The sequence below is a fragment of the Kryptolebias marmoratus genome, linkage group LG2 (genome assembly GCF_001649575.2).
Source record: "Kryptolebias marmoratus isolate JLee-2015 linkage group LG2, ASM164957v2, whole genome shotgun sequence".
NCBI lineage: Eukaryota > Metazoa > Chordata > Actinopteri > Cyprinodontiformes > Rivulidae > Kryptolebias > Kryptolebias marmoratus.
Window position 1 is genome coordinate 25681333 of NC_051431.1, and position 26289 is coordinate 25707621.

The window sequence follows — 26289 nt, forward strand, 5'->3', positions numbered from 1 at the left end:
CTATTAGTCTTTGCATGATAGTCATGTTTTAAACTAAGCATTGGACATTAATTAGTACCACAGGAGCCTTCAAGTCTTCATCAACCATTCAGTCTATTTAAAGGGAACAAACAGTTTGGTATGGCTGTGTTCACCACACTGAACATGGAGCAGAAGAAGCAAAGTCCAGAGCTGTGTGAGGAGCTCAGAAAGAAGATTATAGATGTCCATGTTAAAGGTAAAGGCTATGAGACCATCTCCAAGCAGCTTCATGTTCCTCTGACCACAGCTATAAATATTATTAAAAAGTATAAAGTTCATTGGACTGTAGCCAATCTTCCAAGGCGTGGACACAAGAGGAAATGCAACCCCAGGTTGATCAGATGATAGTGGGGAGGGTAGAAATGGAGCCAAAGAAATCTTCCAAAACCATTCAGGCTGAACTTCCTGATCAAGGTTCATCACTTTCTAATCACAGCATCAGTCATGTTTTCAATCATAATGAGCTCCATGGAAGAAGACCCAGGAGGCTCCACTACTGGCAGAAAAACACAAAAAAGCCAGACAGGAATTCACTAAAATACAGGTTGACAAGAACCAAAGTTTCTGGGAGACGATCCTGGAAGAGATGAACCAGGGAATTGACTTGTGACCAACACCAGCCGTGATTGGCGATTGACTGATCAACACTCAAAAATCCATTTTTTTCCCCAGTCAGTGAACGTAACACAAGTAAGCTGCTGCCTCACTGCAACACTACTTAGGAAAGTAATTTTTCTCTGAGTGGAAAAAATATGAAGTTAGCTGCACTGACTGTCTGTAAGGTGTTTACAAAATAGAAGCAGAGGAAGAACAAAAGATGGAGAAGCTGTTAGAAGGAAACAACGTTTTCTGTGAGAAATTTCATCTGCTGTTCGTCACGTGAGCTGATTGTCACTTGACTGACACTTTAAAGCTCTGCTTCACGCTCTCAACCTCAGAGACTAAACTGCACCGGGATCAAACTGGCTGATACAACAGAGGAGCAATCTTTCATTAAATCAGAAATTTTAAAAACATATTTTGTACTGAGGGTGGCATGGCAGAGCTGTGGTTAGAGCCGTCACCTCCCAGCAAAAAGGTCACAGATTCAAAACTCAGCTGGGGTCTATCGGTGTGGAGTTTACATGAAAATGGTATCTGGATGCAACTCCCAACAACAACAGAAGGTGGGGACATGAGGTCTATAATATAAACAGTCTTTGGTTGGGACTGGGTTAAGTTCAGTGTTTCAGTCATCAGAGCATACTGGTCTTCATCACTGACTAAAACTGTGATGCCATCACCAATTCAGTTCTGCAGCTGTGAAAATGGAAAAACAAATCTCTGCGGTGATTAGTCGTTCCCTTTGTGGGCCCACTGGTTCAGCCCCCAGCCCACTCCAGAGCTCTGCCTGGGTCGGATCAGCCCACACGGGGAAAATTAAAAGAGGGGGATGCGGAAGTGAAGCATCAATCAACAACTTGCTCTGCTCTTGCTGCAGGCTTACGTTACCTCTTGGCGGGGGTAAATACGGAGGAAACATTCGCAGGCTGGTCATACCCATATTGACCCAAATGTTGGACTGAGGGGAGCGCGTGGCCGGTTGCTGGCGGAGGAAGAGGAGGTAGCGGGGGAAGAGTTCCAGCTCAGCTTGGCTTGTCCTGCTGTCCAGGATTACCTGCAGGAGTGGAGAGGAAAGATGTATAAACCAACGTATACCAGCTGAACAGAAATTAAGGGTTGAATTGATCAAAAGGTGATGAGAAGCTGTCTTCATGAGTCTGAAGGACAGCAGTGTTGAAAAGTGTCTACAACTATTTCTGTAACCAAAATGTAAATTGTGCTTCACTGAGGGTGGTGAACGTCACACAAAAGCTGGTATCTCACTGGGCTAGAACTAGTTGGGGAACAGCAATCACAAGAGTCCAACATGTCCAACTAATTTGTGCAACTAATTTTCCCTCAGTACAACCACAGAGTTATACTGAGGGGCATGGTTGTCTCAAACTCAATTCAAGAGTACTGGAACTGGGTTTTGACATCTTAACTGGAGTTCTCCTCCGACAGAAAACATCAGAGGCAAAACGTCAGGTCTAAACACCACACTCATGATAAATAATTAGCTAAGAATTGGTCCAAATCTTCACAGGAGAACTGTATTAGAAGGAAGAACAAAAGATGATAAATGATAAATGCTGCATAAACCGACATTTATCGTTTCATTTTTTTATATCACAAAAACCTGACATTTTAACAGGGGGTACTTTATTAATCTCAATAGGCCCTTAAATTTTAAAACCAGGCATCATTTTTGTTTTAAAAAACTAATAATTTAGTTTTTACACTGTGTTGTAAAATGTTTACTAAGTCAGAAGACAAGAAACTGATATCAGGGGGGAAAAGTGCTTTTATCACTCAGATTTACAAAAAGTTATCTTTTATATTCTGCTATCCTGGAGTCTGAAGTCTTCAGCTCTGCCTCTCACAGAGTAATAAATATTGTCGGACCCCTTCTCACAAAAATGTGGTGGTGTTCACTCACCGGTCGCGACAGGCTCAGGTTGGCACCGTACCAGTGGTAGAGAGCCCGCCACACAGGTTCTGGCACCGTCTCAAAGTCTCTACCAGGCACCAGCTGCAAGGAGCGCTTCAGTCTACCACCCTCCATCGTTAATGTGGGGGCCTGTAGGGAGGGAAGGACACCACAGGCATAAGCATTAAGCCCAAAAAGACACTGTTCTGTCACTTTGAATTACACGTAATAGTCAGAGACAGTATCCCAATGCTACGCACAAGCCGGTAGCCTTCTATTAGTACAGTAGAAATAAAACCAAAACAGAAGCACCATCTGATACCTGAACGCTTTTACCTTTTCAGCTTTTTGCACTGAAAACGGAAAACCTCCAGTCGTTTTTTCTTCACAAACTGAAGCTGCCAAGAACAGCTTTTTCTTTTAATGCTCCGATTTAGTTTAAAACAGCTCAACTTAACCAACGCTACAAACAGAGAGGAGTTATTGTCCAATCAACCAGAGTCCTCTCTGAGGCTGCAGAGTGTCTTTCTTCTCAAATGTCAAACAGAGAACAGGATTATGGGACACATGCAGGATCGTCGACACAAAGGCTGCGCGGAGGTAATTTTGATGTAAAACTTGAATGTCCTTTTCACGAACAGGTTCATAAAAAAACATTCTGAATTATCAGCCCGACTCTGACCAAAACTGCTGATCTGCTGTTTAAGTAATGTTTATAAAACGTACAGAACTTCTCATATTTTGCAGCATATCATTCATCTTTGCTTGCATTTACCAGGTTCCCATTTTAAAAGCATTCTTCTTGTAACACCGAAGCAGAGAAAGTTTGGATGGTGTATTAATGACATTAAAAAAGAGGGATGTTTTTACTTATTACATTTTTTTCCCCACAATTTCAGGCTTGAATTACATTCTAAAAATTATGGGATGAGACAGTTTAGGGGTACAATAGCATTAAAACTGGTTTGACAGGTGATTGAAGAGCACAGCGGTTCCCTCCCACAGTCCAACAACATGCATGTTAGAATAACTGGAAACTTTAAATTGACCCTTTGCTTGAGCTTGATTGGTTGTTTCTGTGTTGGTTTTGTGATGGACTGTTGACCTGTTCAGGATGCATCCCAGCTATCTCCTGCTGACTGCTAAAGACAAGCATCAGCCCCCCCCCACCGAACAGGATTAAGCGGCTCCAGAAAATTAATGGTGATTGTAAAGATGATTTAACACAAAAACAAGGTTCAGGTAAGCTGAGGGTTAAAGAGGAAAGATGAACCGAGGATCTCTAGTTTGTCAACATTAGAAATGAGAAAATCTTTGAACTGTAACCATTCCTTTTTCTCAAACAAAAACTAGACAAGATTCACCGATTTCTCCGAGGAGTTTCAGCGGAAGAATGCGAGCCTAAGACAGAACGGCATCGTTAACATCTGACAGAACCACTTGAATAACGGAGTACTTTGGGGAAACCTTTGTCATGCTCTGCAGTACAGTTAGATTCACAAATGTCACTTCAAAAATGCAACAAAGCCAAGCCTGCACTCTCAGGACGAGGACAAAATAACACATCAACTGCTTCATTTGGAATCCTCAAACAACTCTTAAGTGGCAACATGACAAGGTGCTAAAAGCCTGAGCTTTTCAGCTATTTTTTGGAATGTGTTGCAAACCTAAAATATAGGAAAGGGTGTGAAATACACACACACACAATATATGTATGCATGTGTATACAAACATATATGAACCTGGTGAGACCAAACATGAAATGGTCTGGGTTACTGCATTAACTGCTTCTTCTTGTACTTTGTTCAGATGCCTCGTTGACTTAAAAACAATCTGGTCTTGAATGACAAAGTATTTTGACCAGCCTGCTTCTTATAGAACTGTAACACAAACTATATATTTGACTCAACAGATCTATCCGAAAGCAAAGTACAGTAAGCAGCCACCAAAAGCACATGGCACCCCATCTACACACAAATACAGGAGTCCTTGCCTTTATGGGATCAGTGGTGACCAAGGACTGGTTGTCAATGGCTCCGGGCCTTTGTGCTGCCAGCTGGGAGGGCAGGTGACCATTGGCTCCAGAAAAACACTGATTGTTGTTGTCTGATACGTTGTGCTGACGAGCAAAACAGCTCTCTGTAGCCGAGGGAGTAACCTGAAGACTCAGAACTGCTGATGCAAGGAGCGGGAGAAGAGAGTTAGCAACTACAGCAAATGTACAGTCAGAAAACGGCGTATAACCAGTAATTATCATAACTGGGAAGTAAACATTACATAATGATATTATGCTAGCATAGCTGATTCAGCTTAAATTTCCTGTTGAAAGTTTGTGTCGAATCTCAATGATCCAGTTCATGGTAAGACTTTCAAAAACAAGGCAACTAGACTTTGTTTTGGAAGGCATTTTGCTTCTCATACAGGAAGCTTTTTCAATGAAAAAGAAAGTGTGGAGTTCCAAGCTTTTAAGCTTAGCCTTGTTTTTGAAACTCCTAAAAATGTCATGTGTTTCAAGCAACCACTTTCCTTACAATAAGCAGTCTGTACATGAACTTTTAGGCATTTGGGCCAATCAAAAACTTACAGGAGCACGGACTGTGACTAGTTATAATCTGGTAAGTGATGTGTAGTGACTGACCCGTTTCTGTAGCTTCTGAGGCAGTGGACACAGAATCAGGGGACTTCTCCTCTGAGGAGGAGAAGATGGAGCCGAAACTTCCCAGTCCTCCAAGCCCATCAGGTGGGGCGGGCTCCACAGTGGCTGTGGCCATGGGGGCTCTGAGTGAGCTCAGGATGGACGGCTGTTCCACCACGATGCCTTTATGCTCCTGGACAGGAAGACAACAGCAGGGCTGTTGCTGATAGTGATAACTGAGGTTAATAGGGTGTTGGCTTTCATTACCACCCTGGCTACTGTCTCACTATACTATACTATAATCTGGTTAGACACTGTCACAGAAAGTTACCTTAAACTAGACAGCAATAAGGCACATTTATGACATAAACATGGCTTGTGTGAATGTATATGCTCCCAATTGAGATGATGCCTTTTTTTTTTTTAGATAGGCTTTCTTAATGCTGCCTGATTTGACTATTAATGATTTGATACTGGGAGGGGGTTTTAACTGCGGGGTGGACCCTTTCTTTGATTGCTCCTCTACTTCTGCTCTTCAATCAAAGCTGGCCAAAATGACTTCAGCCTTGATGGAAGAATTTAATGTTGTGGACCCCCTCCAGATAAGAAACAGCTTTCATTTTTTGCCTATATCTACCTACACTCACATTCAATTTTTTTTTAGTTAATAGCACGCTGCTCCACTTAGTTTCAGACCGTAAATATGACTATGTTTTATATCACAGCACACCACTGAGCTTTCGCTCAATTCGAGATTTAAATTGTATGAACAAAGAGTTAAGACAAGTAAATTGCAGTTTCATCAAATGCAACAAATATCTGCATACAGCTAAAAACTGGTGCAGGAGAAACAGAATTTGAGGCTATAGTTGAATCTTTATAAAGCAGTAAAAGGCTTCCATCTGAATTCTATAAAACCTTTTGGAGGCAGCTGGCCTCATTCCTATTAGACATGTTCACTGGGTAAAGTGGGGCTGTCTGTTTGTTAGTTTTGGAAAATTTACATCTGGTGAAAAATTTATCTCATGGGTAAGATTATTTTATGCGGCCCCTCAGGCTGCTGTCAGAACAAACGGCACAAACTCTGAAAATTTTTACATGCATTGCTCTACAATGCAGTGACGCCCATTAAGTCCTCTTTAATTTGCCACTGGAAAGGAGCCTCTGTCCATTGCTTTAGAGTCTCCTCCTGACAGATCTGTCATAACTAAAAACTGTGTGGACTTGAAGGTAGCTCTGTATGCAGATGACCTTCTGTCACTTTCTATCAGTGCTGCCCTTTCAGTCCTTTGACGCAGGTTTTGTCCATCTTGGAGTGCACATGGCAGATACAATGGTTAATCTTGGTAAGAAAATCTTTTCTCTTTCTTCTACAAATTAAACACAATTTGATAAAATTTCAATAAAAAAAGAGTTAAAAAATAGATAGCCATTTATTTTAGCATTAATGTGAACAGATCACTAAATAACTGGGAAGAAGTTACTGTGACAATTAACGCACATGAAGAAGGGATGACATGTTAAAAACAGCATTTGTTCTGCCAGCTGGTGCTAAAATAAAATGATCTTCAGAATATATATATATATATATTCATATAGTTTTACTTCCCCAAAAGGTTCTGAAACTTCACACAAGCAATTTAAGGCATAGCCAGTTGTTTTTTCAGTGTTGCATTATGTTCTAAAGTTAATAATTTATTTTCTATGGTTGATTTAAATTGAAGACAAAAGCTAAATAATCACGTATGGTTGAGGTAAATGCAGGTTGATTAATGGAGTCAATGTTTATTCTCCCTCTGATGCTTTTCTGTATCTACATTTCTCACTTTCTTTTGCTTTACTTACATATTTAACATAGTCCTTCCACTGCTGCCACCACAGCATGGAGATGAGGAACCAGTTTTGGCCTTGCTGCAGTCCATGTCGACTTTCCCTCTCTAACCAACCCCTGCACATGCAAACACAAAGACACAAGGCCAATGAGAAAAATTTACGGATTCTACACACGACATGAAAAATTACAACACAGATAAAGAAGACAGGTACCTGATAATCTGTCCCTCCTCTCCAGGAGTAGCAGGCCTGAGCCCCAGGACTATATGGCAAACCTGGGATAAGTCCAGCACAAGAAACACATTTGAACTGATTATAAATAAATACTCTTATAGTCTATAAAGCAGAAGAAAAGTTGCCAGTATGAAGGAAAACTAACCTGAAACAGCAGGTTTAAGAACTCATTGGCCAAAGCACTCTTCACACTCCAGATCTGGTAGTCCTCAAGGGTCAGGTGACCCAGCTGATGAGGAGACACAAACATATCATACTGAAATGCATTGCTTTATTCTCAAAAAACGGATTTCTCTAAAAGCTTAGCTGGAATACTGGAAACCTTTTTGTATATGAATATTAAAAGATTGCTTGAGGTAGAATGGGTCGTTCCCACTGATAACACTGCTATATTTAGCAGAAAAAGGCAGTAGTTGTAAGAGAATATTTTATTCTTTGTAAACAGATGAGTTATGTTTTTTCACTGTTATTACATTTTGTTTTATTGTATTTTTGTTAAATATAAACAGAACACAGTCTAATAGATGTTTAATTCACACGAAGATGCATTTTGTATTGGAGTTCTTTTGCCTAAACAGTGATGGAAATTATAACTTCTCTGTTTGTAAAAGAAGTATATGTCCTCTTTTTGTGGTCTCTCAATAAAAAATTTAATTTAAAAAAAGGCAGTAGTTCAGTGTAAACACACTGAATGACTTAAAATTATAGTATATTTAAAACAGATACATTAATGCACAAAGGTTTGAAGAATATGAACTTACTAAGTAATTTTGGTAAATGGAATAACCAACTAACTCGCTCTAACACTGGTCACTGCATTAACCAACACGAACACTGATATTTAACTCTAACACTGATAATTGAACTATTTAACTCCAGTTTTTGTATTAACCAACTCACTCGCTCTAACATTAGTTACTGCACTAACTAATCCTACCTTTGGTCACTGTACTAACACAGTTTGGCATTATGGTGCTCATCAACTCTAAGTCAACCCAGGGTTTTCTGATTTTGGATCTGTATGAGCCAACTGATATCAATCATCACTATAGCTGCAGGTAGATTTGTGATAATCTGAATAATAAAAGTAAATCCAAAACTAGAAAAGCTGGCAAGAAGGGCCATAAATAAACAAACAAACAAACAAAAAGAAAGATCACCACATCCTGAAAGCATCATTTCTCTGTCACAGATTGTTGTGTGTCGTCATATCTCAGTGATATTTACAACAGAAATGTTCCTCACCTTCGTTGTGTCGTGCATCTTCAGGATTTCCTCCACTATGTCTGACACACTACAGAGCAGCTCCTGCGAGGTGGACACAACACATCAGTTTCAAGCAGCAAACACTGAACCTGTCCTGATTCTAGGTGGTAAAATTTGAAGAATTTAAAACATGAAAGAATAAAAATGGTCTACAGTCATGTGGACGTTCTACTCTGTACCTCCATCTACTGGTTTATAATTAAATTTAACACCATCAATCCGAGCTATAATTATATCTTAAGTACTGTATGATCGGTTTGAGCAGGCTTTACAGCAACAAACAAATACGAAGAGAACAGGATGGAAACTATACCCACAAAGAATTCTAACGAACGTGTTGTATCTGTGAAACGTAGGAAGCATTTCATTTCAAATGACACAAGATTCGAAGACTCCTGAATGAAGCATAGTGAGGGAATTAACAAATACTGAAACACGGCACGAGTGTGTTCTTTGTCACAATGTAGATCTAACGTGGTCCTCAACTGGTACCAGCCCAGACAGTGTCTGTCACCGATTACACGTGCCGAGAGCCATTCCCGAACCACATCATTATTTAACTTTTTGGTATGCTTTAAAAACCAAAGACTGTGAATAATAAGGATATAGCAACAAACACTTGTAGCTCTGTGATGACTGCTGAATATCTGTGAAGCTCCACAATAAGGACAGAGATTTTCACTGTCGCTTCCCAACAGCAGATAAAGAAGTGCAAAAAACAAGATGAATGACCCATTTGTAAATGTTTCCAGCAGAGCGGGAAGGAGCTAAAACTCATTGTAGATGAGGGCAGGCAGGAAAGCTGGTTAAAAAGAACATCTCTGCTGGCAGTCTCCATTAAAGTCAAAAAAAGTGAAAAAGAAGAGCATCCCTTTACCACCTGACAGATTTTTTTCTGTCAAGTGGCGTTAAAACTAAAATCTACACGCAACAGAAGGCTCCTGGTAACCCGACATGGGACAAAGGTCAGAGCTCCCACTGCTTTAGTCTTGGTGAGCTGCGTGTTGGGTTTACTTACAGGGATCGTGTCTGTGCGATTGTCCTTCCACACCTCCAGCAACGCCACAACCATTTCATGGAGCTCATCTCGAGACAGAACCCCATCACGGTCCACATCAAACACTTTGAAGCAAACTGCCGGCGGAAAAAGAAAAAAAAAAAAAAAGTCAAATAAAAACGTGACTTTGAGGCACAACGCTTAACGCATCTCTTCGAGCTCAAATGGTAAATCAAAGCAGAGGTTAAAATCTTGAGAATACAATGCACCAATCACAAGACACTTCCACATTTAAACACGACTTTAATATTCAGATTACAGCCACTAACAAGACGTGGACTTGCTATGATAAGATGTGAAACCTCAAGAGATTTAATTATCCGTGAAGAGCTAAAACGTCGGCGTGCCTTACATTTCTGCCTCTCAGCGATGGGCCCCCGACAGCACGCAGAGAGTCCACAGGAGATCTCTTTAAAGTCGATGTGATTGTCCCGATTCTCATCAAAGGCGTGAAACAAGCCTGCAATCCAACAGCAACAGCTCAGATTGTGATTGTACAGAGATGAAGGGCTTAGAGGGCCTGAGGCCGTTCCAGAAGGTCAAGATTAAGAAACTGAGCTTGTGAGTTTAGGTTTACAAATAATTTCAAAGTTTACAGATGTAAATCAAGCTCTGACACCCACTGAGTTGTCACCTGAAGCTGTGTATTTTCTATATTTCTTTCTACGGACAATATGTTTTTGGAGACTTTGTGTAACCGTCTCTTTAAGCTAAAAATACAAATGGTTTTGTTTTGTTCACATGCACACACTTTAATTTCACAGGCTAACAGAGTCCATTGCTTGAGAACATTAAAGAGATATTTCAGCCATTTTGCAGTGGACTTTTGCGTTTAAGTCATGAACAATTAAAATTGGGGCAGTGCAGTGAAAATATTGATTTTTGCCAAAAATAAGATTTGCAAAAAAAACTGCATCCATATAAACACCATCTAGCAATCTGACTAACTTAAGTAGCATATAATCCTCCGGATCCACCTTTAAATGAAAGTTCTTTTTAACAATTATGTCTTCAGAAATAATCCTTTTGATTCTATTAGTTTCATTTAAAATAGACCATTTTTCTCTGACGGCTGCTGAAGTGCTGGGAAACTCCTTTGAAGGATGTATGACGTCATTGTGAAGCTGAGGGATTCCCCTTTTAAATATGGGGCTTGAGTTCCTGATGACATTACTACAGACCAATAAAAAAAAAACATGGTTTCACACCGGCACTCTTTATAACAAAACTCACTTGGTGCTAGCTAGGCGATAAATCGCCAAATTTGAACAAACTATATATCATTTTGAAGCCTTTGAGATGGAGAATTTGAAAAAAAAAAAACTCAAAATGAAAAAAAAAAATCCTCATTGTGACTTATTTTGCCAGCACGGGTCACAAATCCTAAAACGGTAACTCCCTGGGCTGCAACTGTTGGAGACTATTTGCGGACTCAGAAATGCAGGAAAATTACGAGAAAGAAGGCAGGTTTTCCGTGCTACAGCTAGCTTCTGATGTTTGTGCTTGCAGAAAGTCACAAAACTCCATGTAAATAACTGTGTTCACTGTGTGAAAGTCTGTCAAGTAGTGTTTGAATGAACTGGTATAAAAGTCTGAAGACTGGAGCTGTTTTATGACGGCTTTCATCTTTCTACTTGTTCAGAATAGTCGTAAGCTCATCAGTCCTACCAAACAAACTTTTCTTCTCCAAATGGAGGTCCTTCAAAGAACTATCTACAACAGGTAGGATGGTAATTGTTCAAAACCCTTCCACAGTACCCCACTTCAAATATCCCTTTAATGTCCAGGTTCAGGATCTCAATGACTCAATGTGAGCCAGATACTGTTTGTTTAAAAAAAAGAAAGAAATGTATTATAACTCCAGTATAATAAAAATAAGTCTCAGTCGACAAAGTCTCGGTAAAGACCGTGTCCTTACCTTCACTCAGCGAGGCGTGGATGGGAGGAGAGACCAGCGGGACAAAGGTCTCCAAGTCAAAACGGCCGGTTCTGGACTGAGCTTTCAGCAGCCAGTAGCGCTTCTCCAAGTCAATAATGTCAGACTCCTCCACTGCAGGAGAAGAGGGTGAGAGGTTGAATCATGACAAGAAGTACAGTTTAAGACCAGACTGAAAGCAAATATTGCTGTTTGTCCCACCACTAAATCAGCTGTCAATCAGGTCTTGTGAAAATATGCATTTTAAATGAGTATCTGCTCAGTCAGTGTTAATTAGAGCATATTTTATGTACAGTGCTGTGAAAAGGTGTGAGGCCCCTTACAGATTTCTTCTATTTTTGCTTTTTTATTCACATTTACACATTGCAGATTAGCACACAAATGTTAACATCAGACAAAGATACCCTGAGTAAATACAAAATGCAGTTTTCAAATGATGATTTCACTTTTTAAGACAAAAAAAAGCTTTCCAAACCAACCTGGTCTCCTGTGAATAGGTAATTGCCTCCCTTGTAAAATCATAAATTGACTGATTAAGCACATTTTTTAGAAAGCTGAGTGCAGTTTCAGTAGCCACACCCAGTTCTGGTTACTGACAGGCCTGAAGAATCAAGAAATCACTTAAATCGAGCCATCATCCACACATGGAGAAACCATAGAACTGTGGCAAACAGTGGCTGGTCGACTAAAATTAACCCAAGAGCTCATCAACGACTCATCCAGGAGGTCCAATAAAGACCCCAGAACATCTAAAGCTCTGCTGGCCTCAGTTACGGTCAGAGTTCATGATTCCACAATAAAAAGGAGATGAAGGGCAAAGATGGCCTCCATCGGAAAGTTCCAAGGCCAAAACCACTGCTGAGCAAAAAGAACACAGAAACACATCTCACTTTGGCCAAAAAAATACCTTGATGATCCCTGAGACCTTAGGGAAAATATTTTGTTGACTGATTAGACAAAAGGGAAACATTTTGAAGGTGTGTGTCCCGTTACAGCTGGAGTAAAACTAACATCGGACAAACAGTCAAACATGGAGGTGGTAGTGTGATGGTCTGGGGCTGCTTTGCCGCTTCGGGATCTGAACGACTTTCTGTAACTGATGGAACCATGAACTCCGCTCTTTACCAGAAAATCCTGAAGGAGAACGTCTGGCCATCAGTGTGTGACTCAAGCTCAAGAACACCTGGGTTCTGCAGCAGGATGTGGCTCTGAAGCCCAGCAGCAACATGCCTCACACAGTGATTAGCTGTGGTAGCCATGTTGAATTAGGTTGACTCCAAAAGTTCCTCAGTTGTAGATGTTCATCCAATGATTACTGAAAGGTTTTGTTCAAATCAATTCAGTGGTTCACAGACACATGAGCACCCACGCACACAGCAAAAACATTATCACCAGCCTTTGGATTTTTATTGGCAGGCAATAATGATTTTCTCAATAATCACAGAAACTTCTTTCTGTTGTAATTAGAGTACGCAGTGAAGGGCACAGCAAACCCGAAAGCCATGAAGATAAACCAGCCGACTCAACATAACGTTAGTGACCAATAAAAGGGCTGGTTTATGACTCTGGCTGTGATGAAGTGATACGGATCAGATAAATATAGCAAACTGTATGAAGCTTGCCAGGGTCAATGAGCCAGTCTCCCCCTTCAACACGCTAATCCACAGCTTAAGCTAATAGGATTCAGCGGGCTAACCAGCTATAGTAGCCGTTAGCATGACAGGTGTCAAAACACAGACATAGAATCAAATGGTTGTCACTTCCTGCCAGACTGTGGCTTTACAACCAGGCAACGACGAAACAAAGAAGATTGTTTTTAAACAACTGCTGATCAGTGGCTCCAGTAAGGGAGGAGGAGATGTGGTTGGATGAAGCCGGGTCCAGGTGAACGGACTTTATGAGAGGGTCGTTTCCCCTCTCCTTGTAGTTATGATTCTCTCAGCCCGCAGGCGAACATCAGAACATTTGGCCCAGCTCTGGATGAGAAGCACCATCTCCTTTTTCCTGCTTTTTGCAAAGCTCTGACACTAGAACTTGAACGATAAGGGGGCACTGAGAACAAAAGTGATGAATTACAAGTAAAGGGAAGAATATAGAGAAAACAAAGAGGAGAGGACACAAAACAGAAATGATCCAAGATTATAGACTGGGACAGGGAACAAATCTTGTAAAAACTCTTGCAAACTCAACAAGTCGGGTATTTCATGAGAAACACGAGCCCGACTGAGGTCATCAAAACCCTTGGTAAAAAGCAGATGTATCTAATTTATAATGTTAGTGTTTGGGAGAGAAAGACAGCAGCATTTTAATAACGTGGCTGTGATTTGTGTTGAGGGTCAAGAAGCACAACATCTCGTGATCATCTTTCTGACAGACGGACTGCAGATCAATAAAACCCATCACTCTTATGATGGATCCCTTCCTGCTCAGCTCCCAACCATCTCATGGTGACTTCCTGCTTCTACAGTTACCAGTGTGGCAGATGAGGGAACGTCGCTTATGTTTGATGGGCTTTTAGGTCTTTTAATGAGGGCAGACCTTCCAGTTTAGGTTCAGTCATCTACTCTGAAGAGACTGTCATATATTTAACATTAGCAGTTATGAAACTAAGGACTTGAACTACTGTCACCCTTCAGACTCTAAAGGCAAACAACACCAGCCTGACTAATTAGCTACAGCTACTGAATTTATGATACCCGTACAAGTCATTTTTGCAGTCAATAAAGAACTAAACAGCAGGTGTATTTAGCAGAGCTCTGCAACTCCTCACTTATAGAACAGGTAATTGTACAAACTGTGAAAACACAACTGAATAAAGCTTCCACGTTTTCGCCAGTGTAACGCCATCACTAAAACAGGAGTTTACAATCAAGACACCCTGAAGGTCCGATACCCACCTAGAGGTGCGACTCTCTCAGAGTGGCAGCAGAAATACCATACCATTATCCAAAAAACATCCTTAGAGGGGGTGTTGCCACAACTTGAATGCAGCAAAGTCAACTACTCCCCCCCCCAAAAACCACAGATACTACGTCATCCTGCTCAGAGGGCTGTAATTCCCAAGGATCTCTGACCATATTATGACAGCAGGAAAGCAAGCTTGCAGATGATTCACTGTGTCAAGAGCCGTCATGAGTCGAGCTTTACCTTCCTGTTCTGGAAAGAGTCATGAACTCTGACTCTGTCAGTCACTGTCTCTCTCCCTCCGACACACACACACACACACACACACACATGCAGAGACGCAATGTTAAGAGGATAAAGTGAGGGCAGGCAGATTAAAGGCCGCATCCAGGTTCCCTGAACAAGACAGGTTCTTTCCAGTTCTCTGCCCCTAATTGGTAAAATTAAGCCCAACTATATTTACTTGGCCTGTAACTTTTTCTTCACGTTTTTATCCACCTTCAAATAATTATCAGTAACACTGAAATCTGAAACGTGTTTTAAAAATGGTAAACACTGGTGCATGATTATGTCATAAAATGGGGGATCAAAATCGTGAGTATACAAATGTAATTACCAATTGTGTCGGAGGGGCAGACGTGCTGCTCTTATCTAGTCTTACATAACAGCCCTGCAGACTAAACCTGTGACCGTTTAATGTTGTAAACACGCTTCTCAAACTGTGGTACAAGTACCACTGGTGGTACTCAGGATCCCTTTAGTGGTACACAGAAGAAATTTGATATCAAATATTTACAAGTTCAAAAATGAATAATTTATCATAAGCTGAACTGTGATGTAAAACAAAAAGCAGAGACTTCCAAAATGATCAGTGATTCAACTAAATTATAATTTGGGCTCCAAATGGACACAACTTGAAACATAATCGTGCTATAGAGACATTTTGAGAACCCCCGTGAAAGCAGTAGTAGACACTGGTTAACTGGTGCTAGTGGCTACTTAAGTAGCATATTTAGGGGTCATTTTTATTAAAGTTGTAGTTTGTAATTAAAGAAGTAAATTTAAAATGCATAAAAAACAACATGCACTTGTCTTGTTGCTGGGTGTGATCAGCTTTGAAAAATGTGGGTGCAGCTGCCCCACTGAACCTATAACCCTAAACGTGAGTGTCAGCGGACAGACGGATGGGTGGATAACAGAATAAACGTGCAGTTTCCACTTTTGCACTAAAAATTTGAAGACGTAAACCAGTGGTGTCCAGTCCACTTTAGTTCTTTCCCTGCTTTGGCACAACTGATTTGAATGATTAACAGGCTTCTGCAGAACTTGAAGACCTGCTGAAGAACAGAGACACATCTAAAACCTGCAGGATAGTGGCCCTCCAGGACCAGGATTAGGCACTACTGATGCAAACTGCACCACCCCATGTGTCATCCATGCAGTTAGAGATAAACAGATACATGTCTGTCCCATAATGAGCAAAGGTTTATTATACCTACTGTAATGTAACTTTTAGCATCTGTAAGGTTCGGTTTAATTCAGCACAAATCCTCAAGAAAAACTCCTCTTGGGACACTTTACAAGGAGGGACCTCAGTAATTCCCCCTGAGAGAGCACTCTCTGCAACAGCAGGGAGAAACAGGAAGAGACCTCTGGATCAACCGGACTCAGAGAGGACGGCCGTCTTTCTGCAGTTTAGAGGAGTTTCTCTTTTCTTTTTTGTGCCTTTTTCTGCACATCACGGTAATACAGGCAAGACAATTCTTATTTAACAGGACATGGAGGTCCGACAGTGGAAGTGACAGCTCTCTGGTTGAAATCAAAGCAGGCTGTGGATATTTAGGTGGAGATGATCATGGAGGCTGTGTAAGACCTGAACAGTTTATTTCAATTATACAGTGACGACACAGGAGTCCAACAGGAAGCTACGGAAGTGTATTATTAAATTTTTATTATTTTTTCTTTAGATAAAATACAAAATGTTAAGAATAAAGCTAAAATACTATTCCCAGAATAAAGTCAAAATGTTGAGGAAAAAAAAGACAATGTTTTAAAACTAACCCAAAGAAAGCAAATGTTATTGTGCTGCTGAACCCTGTTCTGGGATTTATAATTATATTAGCATGTATTATAGGTCATAGTTACATTTTTACTGGGTAAACATCAAAATAAAAACAGGTGTTATTTTTTTGTTATTTATTTTAAGAGAAACTGGCAGATCTTACTTCAGGCCTTTACTATAAGAGTCTAAAAGATACACACCTCAAAATATTCTCTAACCATCTGAAACTTATAAAAACAGCTTACATTAATGTTGTTATTTCTGTTAATCTCCCGTAAAACTCATACAACTCATATTATTAATATAACCTCTTTGGTTTGGGACATGTGTATCGTTTGTTTCAGCACATGTGCCACTAACTAGGGCCCTATGATTTCTGCCACGGGGAAAATGTGGATGGGAACGTGGAACTGGACATTGAAAGTGGAATTCAATGTAAAACATAGAATGTTGCAGAATCTGGGGTTTTCCTAACAACGTTGCCGTTTTTTCTCTCTTTACAACGATGTTACCAACAAACCCGGGACCGCCTGCAGGCTCCTCTGTGTGCCTGGTGGGAGGTGGGAGAGAGGGGGAGTAAGGGATGTCACAGAGGGGTCTGCCCAAGCACCCAGAAATTACTAAATCTAACACTAAACACAAAGTTTATAGCAGAAAAATGTCTATGTCAGCTCCTCAGTAAGTTTTGTCTGTACATTTTTGACTGGAACTGCAGGAAAAAGTAACCAAAACAATATCAAAACAGGTGAGATACCTTTGTGTCTCACCTTGATAAACTCTTCCTCATGAAGACATATAGGACAATACGAGGCGTGAGTTTAATAAAGTCTCTGCAGCTTTATGAGCATAATAAGACATTCTGCTGTGAAAAATAGGTGAAGCGTTGCCATGACAACAGAGCCTCCTGGTCTAAGCAGGTAAACTCAATGTTGAAGCAGCAAAACATTTTTTCCCCCCTGAATGGACCTTATACACTGTTGTAGAAAACTGGGAAAAGTTACAGAATTCAAAAATGCAACCGTCCACAACACATGGGCCCTGCTGTCCTGAGGAGAAGAGGAAAAAGAGCCAAGATGACTTCAGAACAGCTTTAAACGGCACAGTCCATCAGGACGAACTTGAATCCACAGAACCAAGCACCCTCGGCTATCAAGTGAAGAAACACAGACTTCCTTAGCATTCAGCCTTCTAATGAATTCTGACACATCATGCACACATAAAACACACGAATAGGAGGCTTCATCTTTGTTCCGTTTTGAAGGAACTTACAGTGTGTGACGCCAGCCAGGGTCTGGTAGAAGGTGGGTGTGTCGCTGTCATCTGTCAGTGTGACACACACCCCTGCAGACAGGAGCCAGCGGGACAGCGTGAAGGCCTCCTTGTTCTGCAGCAGCCAGCTTCTGAAGCGCTCATAGTTCACCTTGTCGCTCTGCGGAGACACACCAAGAAGGACTAGGTGAGTGAGTGGGCCCTCGGGGCTCAAATCCCCTGGCTGTAAGACTGCAGGCTTCATTGCTCTGGAGGACGACGGAGATGGGCTGGCTGGCAGTACTTTTTGACAGGGAGTTTTGGTGCAGTCTGACGACAGGACTGAGGTCAGATAACTGAATTATTACTTCTTTTTTCTGCTATAGTTGCGATTCATTTATTCACATCATGTGACTCATCTAATATCTGAAACAGTTTCTAACGTTTATATTGAAGTTCATCTATCCTCATCCAGACGTAGCTTAAACAAGACAGAGTAGCATTTTTTAACCAAACCAGACTGAAAAAAAGAGGAAACTATTTGTTAAACAACTTAATATTCACAGGGAGACATCAACTTCACAATGTCGGGAAAAATACTACAACATGTTTTAATTCCCAAAATTGTAAAACACTCCATCCTTCATCCACTTGTTGTTTGTTAAGATGTGTCTGCATGGCGGAATAAGGTACAACTAGAAGAGCAAATCTTTTCAGGGATACAAATAGGAACTAAGAACAGACTGAACTATAATGCGTATATGTGATGTAGTGATGACACACGGTCCGTGTGCTCACCCAGCTGCAGGATTTAAAGCCTAAACAACAATAAACAGATTAATTACATAGGGACAAATCGATGAGGACACACAGCAACTTTGCATTAGTGACTAAATTTGTTAACCACAAAGAGAATGACTAAACTCAATTAATTGAAAATGTTTTCAAAATATGGCGTCATGGCTGTGTGCTGGTTAGAGCCTTCGCCTCACAGCCAGAAGGTCGCAGGTTGCCTCCTGGCCTTTCTGGGTGGAGTTTACATGTTCTCCCCATTTAGGCGTATGTTTACTCCGGATACTCCGGTTTATTCCCTCAGACCAAAAATATACATGTTAGGTTAACTGGTAACTCTAAATTATCTCACGGTGTGAGTTAGAGTGTGAATGGTTGTTTGTCTCTATGTGTCCCTGGGATGGACTCGCGACCTGTCCAGGGCGTCCCCCCACCTCTCATACAGTGATTGATGGAGATAAGCTCCGGCTCACTGTGACCAGAAAATGAAAAGCAGGTAAAGAAAATGGATGTTTTAAGAAATTATACGAGATAGACGTCCGTCACACATTTAATGTGCAGTGCTGAGCTTCGATCTTCGCCTCTTGGTTCTGCAATGCTCGCCTTATTTTTAAAAGCTCACGTCTATGTGGGACATGGCCGGCTCTATCTGTGATTTGTGATTGGTCAGAGGCGGCAGGAAGACAGACTGGTCTTTGTGGCCATTTTACGGAAATGATTTTTGAAAGTGCCTCTTGTTACAGGTCGCTTTGTTAGCTCTATTACGTACCAGCAAGTTAAAATAAAGATGTGCGGCTGCTATGACAGTGAAGATTGGGGAGTGTGGGGGGTAGGGGTGGAGGGTCTCATGCTGTGTTTACAGACCTCAGTAAAACACTTCTTTAAGGAGGCTGGGACCTCTCCATCCAGGACCTGCAGAACTGCTTCAATGTCTTCTCTGGCAGCATATCCTCCCAGATCACTGGCAAACAGGCTGAAGAGGTCTGTGAGCACACACACACACACACAGTGTCACAATAGTGTTCATCTTTATCACAAGAAGCCAGCTATCTTGAACAAAGCAGCATTGAAGAGGATAAAAGCCACAATGCCACCATGACCTCCTGATAGATCAAAATGAGTCCAAAACAACTCAGCTGCAGATACTAAATATTTTAGAAATCTGGCTTTAGTGATACATTTTCTGGTACCTGACCGTTCTGCTGCATTGAGACGAATGTGTTAAACCTAACAGCTGGTGAGTGCAGCTGCCTAGTTCAAAACAAAAGGTTTTCTTCATTAAACGTCATCTGAATTTTCTCCTTCTGCATGAAACTTAATAAAGTCTACAGCAGGCCTATTCAACACAAAGCTGACAAAATCCCAAACTGACATGTCTGAATCTAATGCTAAACACATACATATCAGAGTTACCTCTATACCTGTAGCATAACCATTTTGTGTGGATAATGATGATGTGGCAGCCATCTTCCATCGGACTGACTCCAGGTGTAGATGTGCATACAGTGATTACTTAGTATGGGTTGTGAAGGACTGTCAGCTACAACACCGCCCAATTTTAGCACAATGTCTGTAAAACTGACTGAATTAAAGTCATTTTTGTGTTTGCTAACATCAAGTGACTGTGGTGGCCAGTCAACACAATCTGATAGTGACCAAAATATGTGCTGGGGGTCAGCTTTAGTCACTACCACACCAAATTTCAGGTGAAAATGAGTTATAGCCATTGTTATGTTTTAGAGTTCTTGTAGAAGTAATCGTTGAATGCACATCTAATAATTAGAAGTATTTTTTTATATTTGGCTCCCTGGTTAAAAAGCCCTACCCTACAGAATGATCCGAGTTGTCACACCAGTGCATGTTAAGCATTTTAGGGTTGAATTTAACAACATTTGTTTCCCCTGACATTTCAGATCTGGGAAATAATTTTAAAAAAATAGTTTGGACCTTAAACTTCACACAGGGAGGAACTAAAACTTCTCTTTAGCTCATAAGAAGCAACTTACACTTGGCCTTCTCTTCTTCGCGTCCTCTGGTGAGAAGAACCAGACCCACTATCAGATTGTTGAAGTGCAGTCCTTTAGATGACCCTCCGAATGAGGTGTAGATTACCTAATGCACACAAAGAAACACACAGTGGAGATGTAAAAACCAAATCATTTTCATCTGAACTAACCTTTACATCCGGTCATCATGGAGATAAAATTTGGGTCAAGCTTTTGTTTACCAAAACTGCTTTAAATACCAGGCTTGACTGAGGTACGTCATTTTGAATTCTCACCATAAGAACAACTGAAGGTTTGCTTTGATGCCAATCTAATAAATCCCGGTGAGCTAAAACCATCACTTTTTTGCCCCTTCATTAGCATTTTGCCCAAACTTAGGTGAATTTTTTTCCTAACTTTTATTGTGAATTCTGGAGAGGAAAAAAAGGTGCTTCTTTGCCAGCAATATGGAAGCAAACAAAGTACAAGTTTGACAGTGATTCTGTTTAAAGGGTTAGAATCCCCAAAATATAATTCATATGTGATCTGAACATTTTAGCCTGAAGTAGTTTTTTTTAATCAATTTATTTAGAGTAGAAAAAAATATCAACATATGATATTTTTTACGGCAGTGTTTGGGAAGCTGGCCTTTTTGTCATTAGGTATAAATGTGTGGGGATATTAAAGGACCTTTAAAAGGTTAAAATGATTTTAGTGAAAACCAGACAGTCATGAAGTTTGTGGTTGTAACCATGGAAACAATGGAAAGCTGTGTACACAGTGTAGCTGAAGGGGTTCTGATGACTTTTAGCAACAGTTCCTGAATGGGAAGGTCAATATTAATGGGACAGTTCAGCCATTTTAAAGTGGGAAAAGATTAATTGTTGCAGACAGCTCTTTAAAAAAACCCTCAAAGTTTAAGTCTAACATGAGAAGTTAACAGCTAGTCATAAATGTAAATAACCCATAATTCCATGCAAGTAAGCATATAATACAAAACTGAAAGGAGTGTAAAGGTTATAATGTTTGAATGAACCTTTATGAAATTTTTGTTGTTTTAAGATGGGAACAATCCAGTTTGGTCTTAGATTGATTCGGACTAGCCATTAGCTCATCAGTCCTGTTAGACAAACTTTTCTTCTTCTTTTTTTTTTTTCCAAAACTGAGCTATCTGCAGGAGATACAGTACTACCTGTTCACAACATTTCAACAGAACCGTCAAAACATCCCTTTAATTCTGCTGCAGGAAGTCTCAAGACAAAATGAGAATATATTTACCATTTATATTACATTTGTAAAGCTGGAATCGAAACAATAAATTGACTTTTTTAGTGTTTGTTGTTAAAAAATAAATCAAATAAATTATGCCACATTTTTTTAAGTGAAATCATATTCAGGAAAAAAAACATCTAAATAGAACTGAAAAAGCCACTGAACTTAAATTTCAGGATGCTGTTGTTTTATAGGTTTACTGTATTTTTTCCCCACTCACCTGAGTCAATAAGATGTAGTGAAAGCTTTAGACAAAATGTAGAAAATACTATTCTTATGATTTAATACTTCTTGACCGAGAAAGAAAACCCCACTCCCACAAACACAACCTACTGCACAGAAAACCCCCTCTGCCGTTTCCCTAACATCCCATCAACGTCTGCAGGGCTGATTTGCATGAGGTGACTCTGCAGGCAGTCAGGGATGAAGCGAAGCCTTCTCAGAAGGTCACGCTCTGTAGGAGCCTCCACTTGTGGTTTTAAAAACGGAAGTTGATGTGTGTCATACGTTCGCAAATTTCTAAACCCTCCACCGCACTTCCCCATCTGCTGCCTTCTGAAGAGCCTTTCTCGGCAATTAGTGAAACTAAATAAAACAATTCTGTTCAACTCTCTTCCTGATTTAAACGATCGAACATGGCAGCAGATCTCAGTCAGGGGGTGATCTAGATTATAAACACGTGGAGGGATTCTTTTACTGAACAATTTATTAGGCTGTAACAACACTAAAGTAAGAAAATGAGTTGTTTCATTCTTCATCTCAGCACTGAATGATTGGAGTTTAGACAAAAATTCAGTCAAATTCCTGCTAAATAACACAGCACTGTTGACACTTCAAATCAACAACTAGATTCATAGGAGAAGGTTCGGTTATATTGTGTAGTAATAATAACATTAATAAAGGTCTAGCATTCCTTGAGGGAATGCCTATCACCCGCTGCCCTTTATAATCCAGAGTTTCAGAGATAAATCAGTTTATATTGAGAAATGACGATGTTATAGATGTTTTGTCAAACCTTTAAAGAAACATTAAGTGGGATTAACGTGGTATCTTGCATGATCTGTAAGTGCTTGGAGTATGTGTTGTGAGTGACTGTCAGCTTCTACCACACCAGATTTGAGCTCAATATCTGAAAGAAAGAAAAAAAAAAAAGACTCAGTTGCAACGTCAATTAGCTGCGGTGGCCATCTTAATTTGGATTGAGTCCTAAAGTTAATTGGTTGTAGATGCACAGCCACTAACTACTTTGAGAGTTTTATTGAAACCCGTTCAGTGGTTCAGAAGATATTTTGCCAACAGACAAACAGGACTGACTTTCAGCACTTAACATAAAAACATGAAGTAAAGTCCTCAGAGTATAGGTTGGGATCAGCTTTGGCAACCAACACACCAAAATTTAGCTTGAAATCTGTAAAACTGACTGAGTTGTAGCCATTTTTGTGATTGCTATGATAATTTTGCAGTGGCAGCCATCTTGAATTAGGTTGACATTCAAAATAAATCAATTGTAATTATCAACCTAATGGTCACTTTCCAAATGTTTCCGTAAAACCCATTCAGTGATTCATGACGTACAGTAAAGTGCAGACAAATGAACACACCCCTACACACACGGGCAAAAACACTGATCTGCCTTTGCCTTCAGCAGAAAGTGATAAAAACAGGATAACAGGATGGACACACACACACACACACACACAAACATTTTGTGTCCTGTGACAAAACAACCAGGTGATGCACATGAACAGGTAACAAGCAATAAAATGAAATTCAAGGGGACTTTACAAATTTGACACGTAAAGGTTACGGCTGTCATGGAAAGTCCAAGTCAGCCCATGTCAATGGTTGCAGAATTTATTTTTGTTTCTTTTTGAGTCTGGGGGGGGGGAATCTCTGTCAGATCTGACAAAATAACCCTGATAAGATCAAGGACATATCTTCCCACCGTGAGGCTGGTGCCCGTGGATCGCACTCACCACAGGGACATAAACACGTAACGCTACCTGGTTTTTACATGAGTGCTGCTTCAGGTAATCACTGCAGGCGGTGAATAGAATGGTGAGTTTTGGTTCTATGTCTTTTACTGCAGAAGGCCGTTGAAAAAATGGCAGAAGTCCAGTTTGGGATTAGCTGCGTTCAAACCAGCCATTAGCTCATCAGTCCTGCCAGACCTGAACGCTACTTCTGCAAACAGATACGCAAGATATTGTTTGGGATTAAAGAGATTGTTTAGCCATTTTGAAGAAGGGTTCTGTGGAAAAGTTCTGAACAAATAAAGTCTTATGTATCTGCTTATAGAAATAGTTTAGCTTAGCCCAAACTGGACTGCTGCCATCTTTAAACAGCTCCAGTTTCCAAAATTTCAGAGAGGTTCCTGTGAACTCGCTTATAGTAACTTTATTTACAAAACATTCTGTGGTTATTTTATAAGTGCAAACAGTGGTAGCAGCAGCAGCGAGATGTGGCACTTCCTGCGCAGCCTGGGGTCACTTCCAGTAGGAATTTTGCATTTCTGAAAAGTAATGCAGACTTAGAGAAAATGTAAAGGTTTATAAAACGTGTTTGCTTAAACTGCTGCACAACTTTGAAGGCAGGAGTTGTTTTAAGACAGAAAAAAAAATAGTGGAAGTGGGTCCATTCACACGAGCTGTTCTTAGCTTGTCAGCACGGCCTGAAGACCCGCTTCCAAAATGGATTCTGCCGCCTTGACACTACACTGGTCTTCACAGTTTTATAGAGGTCAATTTTGAGTTACAGGAGGTGCCCTAAGGCTGCACGGGTGGTGCTACAGCCAGCTGCTACTGCCCTTAATTGACCGTACCCCAATCGCGAGTCAGTCCGGACCCAGCCCACCTGTTATTGCAGAGCATTAGGCTGCAGTAAGATTAATAAACGCTTCGGCTTGATGCTGTTCCACTGTGCTGTGCAAAGAGAAGGAGGCTGGCCTCGTAGCACCAACAGCTCCGACCATGGATGAAGCAGGAAAAGTGAGCAATACATCCAAATGATTTTTTTAATTTTATTTTATAACTAAATTATTTAGTTTGTTTTAAAAAAAAAAAGAAGCATATTTTAGATTTTTACAGTAATCCTGGTCCGAGATTATGATGTAACCGTGGCAATGCTGACAACTGGCACACGCACGTAATGCAACTTTGATGCGCTTCAGTTATCCAACTTTATGTCAACAGGAGCTGAAGGCTAAAAGGCGTTCACGTGGAGTCATGTGGGCAAGAGGGCCTGACACCAGCATCCTCCATCTGTGCCGTTATCAGAAACTAAAGCAGCAGAGAGGAAAGTGTTAGGACGCGTTGCCATTGGATTTATCCAAATGTGAGCGGATGGGGAAATATGCATGTATTTTGTCCTCGCTATGATGGGTTCTACATATCTGTGTGGCTCTACATTGACAGCAATAAATGACGTGAAACACATCATGTCTGCTTGACAAATGAACAACTAGGTAAATGAGTCGGTTTGACAGCACGTTTTGTGCAGAGGTTTAAGCAGCTCATCAAGTTACATGGTGCCATGTTTCACACTATGCTACTCTGCATTTTCTCTCTCAGGGCTTCTGTAACTTTCACCTCAATCGTTCTGATGTTACAGGGTCTTGTTGCGTCTAAGTTTATTGATGTTTCTTCTTGTGTGAAAACAAAGGCAGGACAATAGTTAAGTTAATCATGTTTAAAACCATGATAGGCTGTTAGCTTGTCAGTCTGGTCAGAGTTAAACTCCAACTTAAAGTTGTTAAAAAGGCAGATATTCTGTGTCTTTGTCACGATAGTCTTGCCTTTAATAAGCAGAGGGAAAATCACTCAGATTACAAACTGAGTTCAGGGACATTTACCAGGCAGAGACAGACCCAAACACAAACAGGGTGTTAAATTAATCTCCATGATAGATTTGCGCTGATTCTTCCCGGTCAGAAATGAACTTGAACATGTGTTTTCAGTAATGCATGTTGCATAAAAGAAAACTTTCATAAATATGGCTTGAAATTCATCAAGTTGTCATTTAAGCTGTTTTATTTTGCTGTTTTATTAGTTGGTCATCACAACAATAAAAAAACAGTAAACAATAAATCATTAATATTCAGCATGAACTGACTTCCTTCAGGTTACCAGTGGCTGCTGGTAAATCTTTAACTTTAGTGGAAAAAAGAAAAAAAAGACTGATGCAGTTTAAAATGATTTAAAAAATGAGTAAAATCCTACTTTAATAAAAGTATAAGTAGCTTCTGACTTCCTCATAACAGATGTTGTAATTATTTATATGGAGTAATGGCCTATATACATATGCAGACAGACAAAATAAAGTGGCTGCCTCTGTTTACCATTTAACTCCTCTCTGTGGACTGAAGCCTCAAATCTCTTCTTTTACTGCACCTCTCAGTTGGTAGTGGCCGAAGGCGGGGACCTTGGCGGTCTGATCCTCGGCTACAGAAGCTGGCTCTAGGGACGTGGAATGTCACCTCTCTGGTGGGGAAGGAGCCTGAGCTGGTGTGTGAGGTTGAGAGGTTCCGGCTAGAA

General features: G+C 40.5%; 1 protein-coding gene across 8 annotated transcripts in view; it reads right to left on the reverse strand.

The window, feature by feature from the left end:
* Window positions 1-26289, reverse strand: part of usp32 (ubiquitin specific peptidase 32) — an 83738-nt gene that overhangs the window by 23581 nt on the left and 33868 nt on the right. For 2 of the 8 annotated variants that reach the window (XM_017422033.3, XM_017422032.3), the window contains exons 3-16: window positions 20507-20612; window positions 19365-19483; window positions 17730-17889; window positions 11477-11608; window positions 9911-10018; window positions 9520-9635; window positions 8481-8543; window positions 7381-7464; window positions 7215-7276; window positions 7014-7116; window positions 5172-5391; window positions 4527-4708; window positions 2543-2683; window positions 1561-1678 (exon numbers count right to left, since the gene is read on the reverse strand). In XM_017422033.3, the coding sequence (XP_017277522.1) occupies window positions 1561-1678; window positions 2543-2683; window positions 4527-4708; window positions 5172-5391; window positions 7014-7116; window positions 7215-7276; window positions 7381-7464; window positions 8481-8543; window positions 9520-9635; window positions 9911-10018; window positions 11477-11608; window positions 17730-17889; window positions 19365-19483; window positions 20507-20612 (1714 nt within the window). Of the gene's footprint in view, window positions 1-1512; window positions 1679-2542; window positions 2684-4526; window positions 4709-5171; window positions 5392-7013; window positions 7117-7214; window positions 7277-7380; window positions 7465-8480; window positions 8544-9519; window positions 9636-9910; window positions 10019-11476; window positions 11609-14391; window positions 14520-17729; window positions 17890-19364; window positions 19484-20506; window positions 20613-26289 lie in introns of those variants that run through there. The other 6 variants (XM_017422029.3, XM_017422026.3, XM_017422031.3 and 3 more) reach the window with 5 other exon arrangements.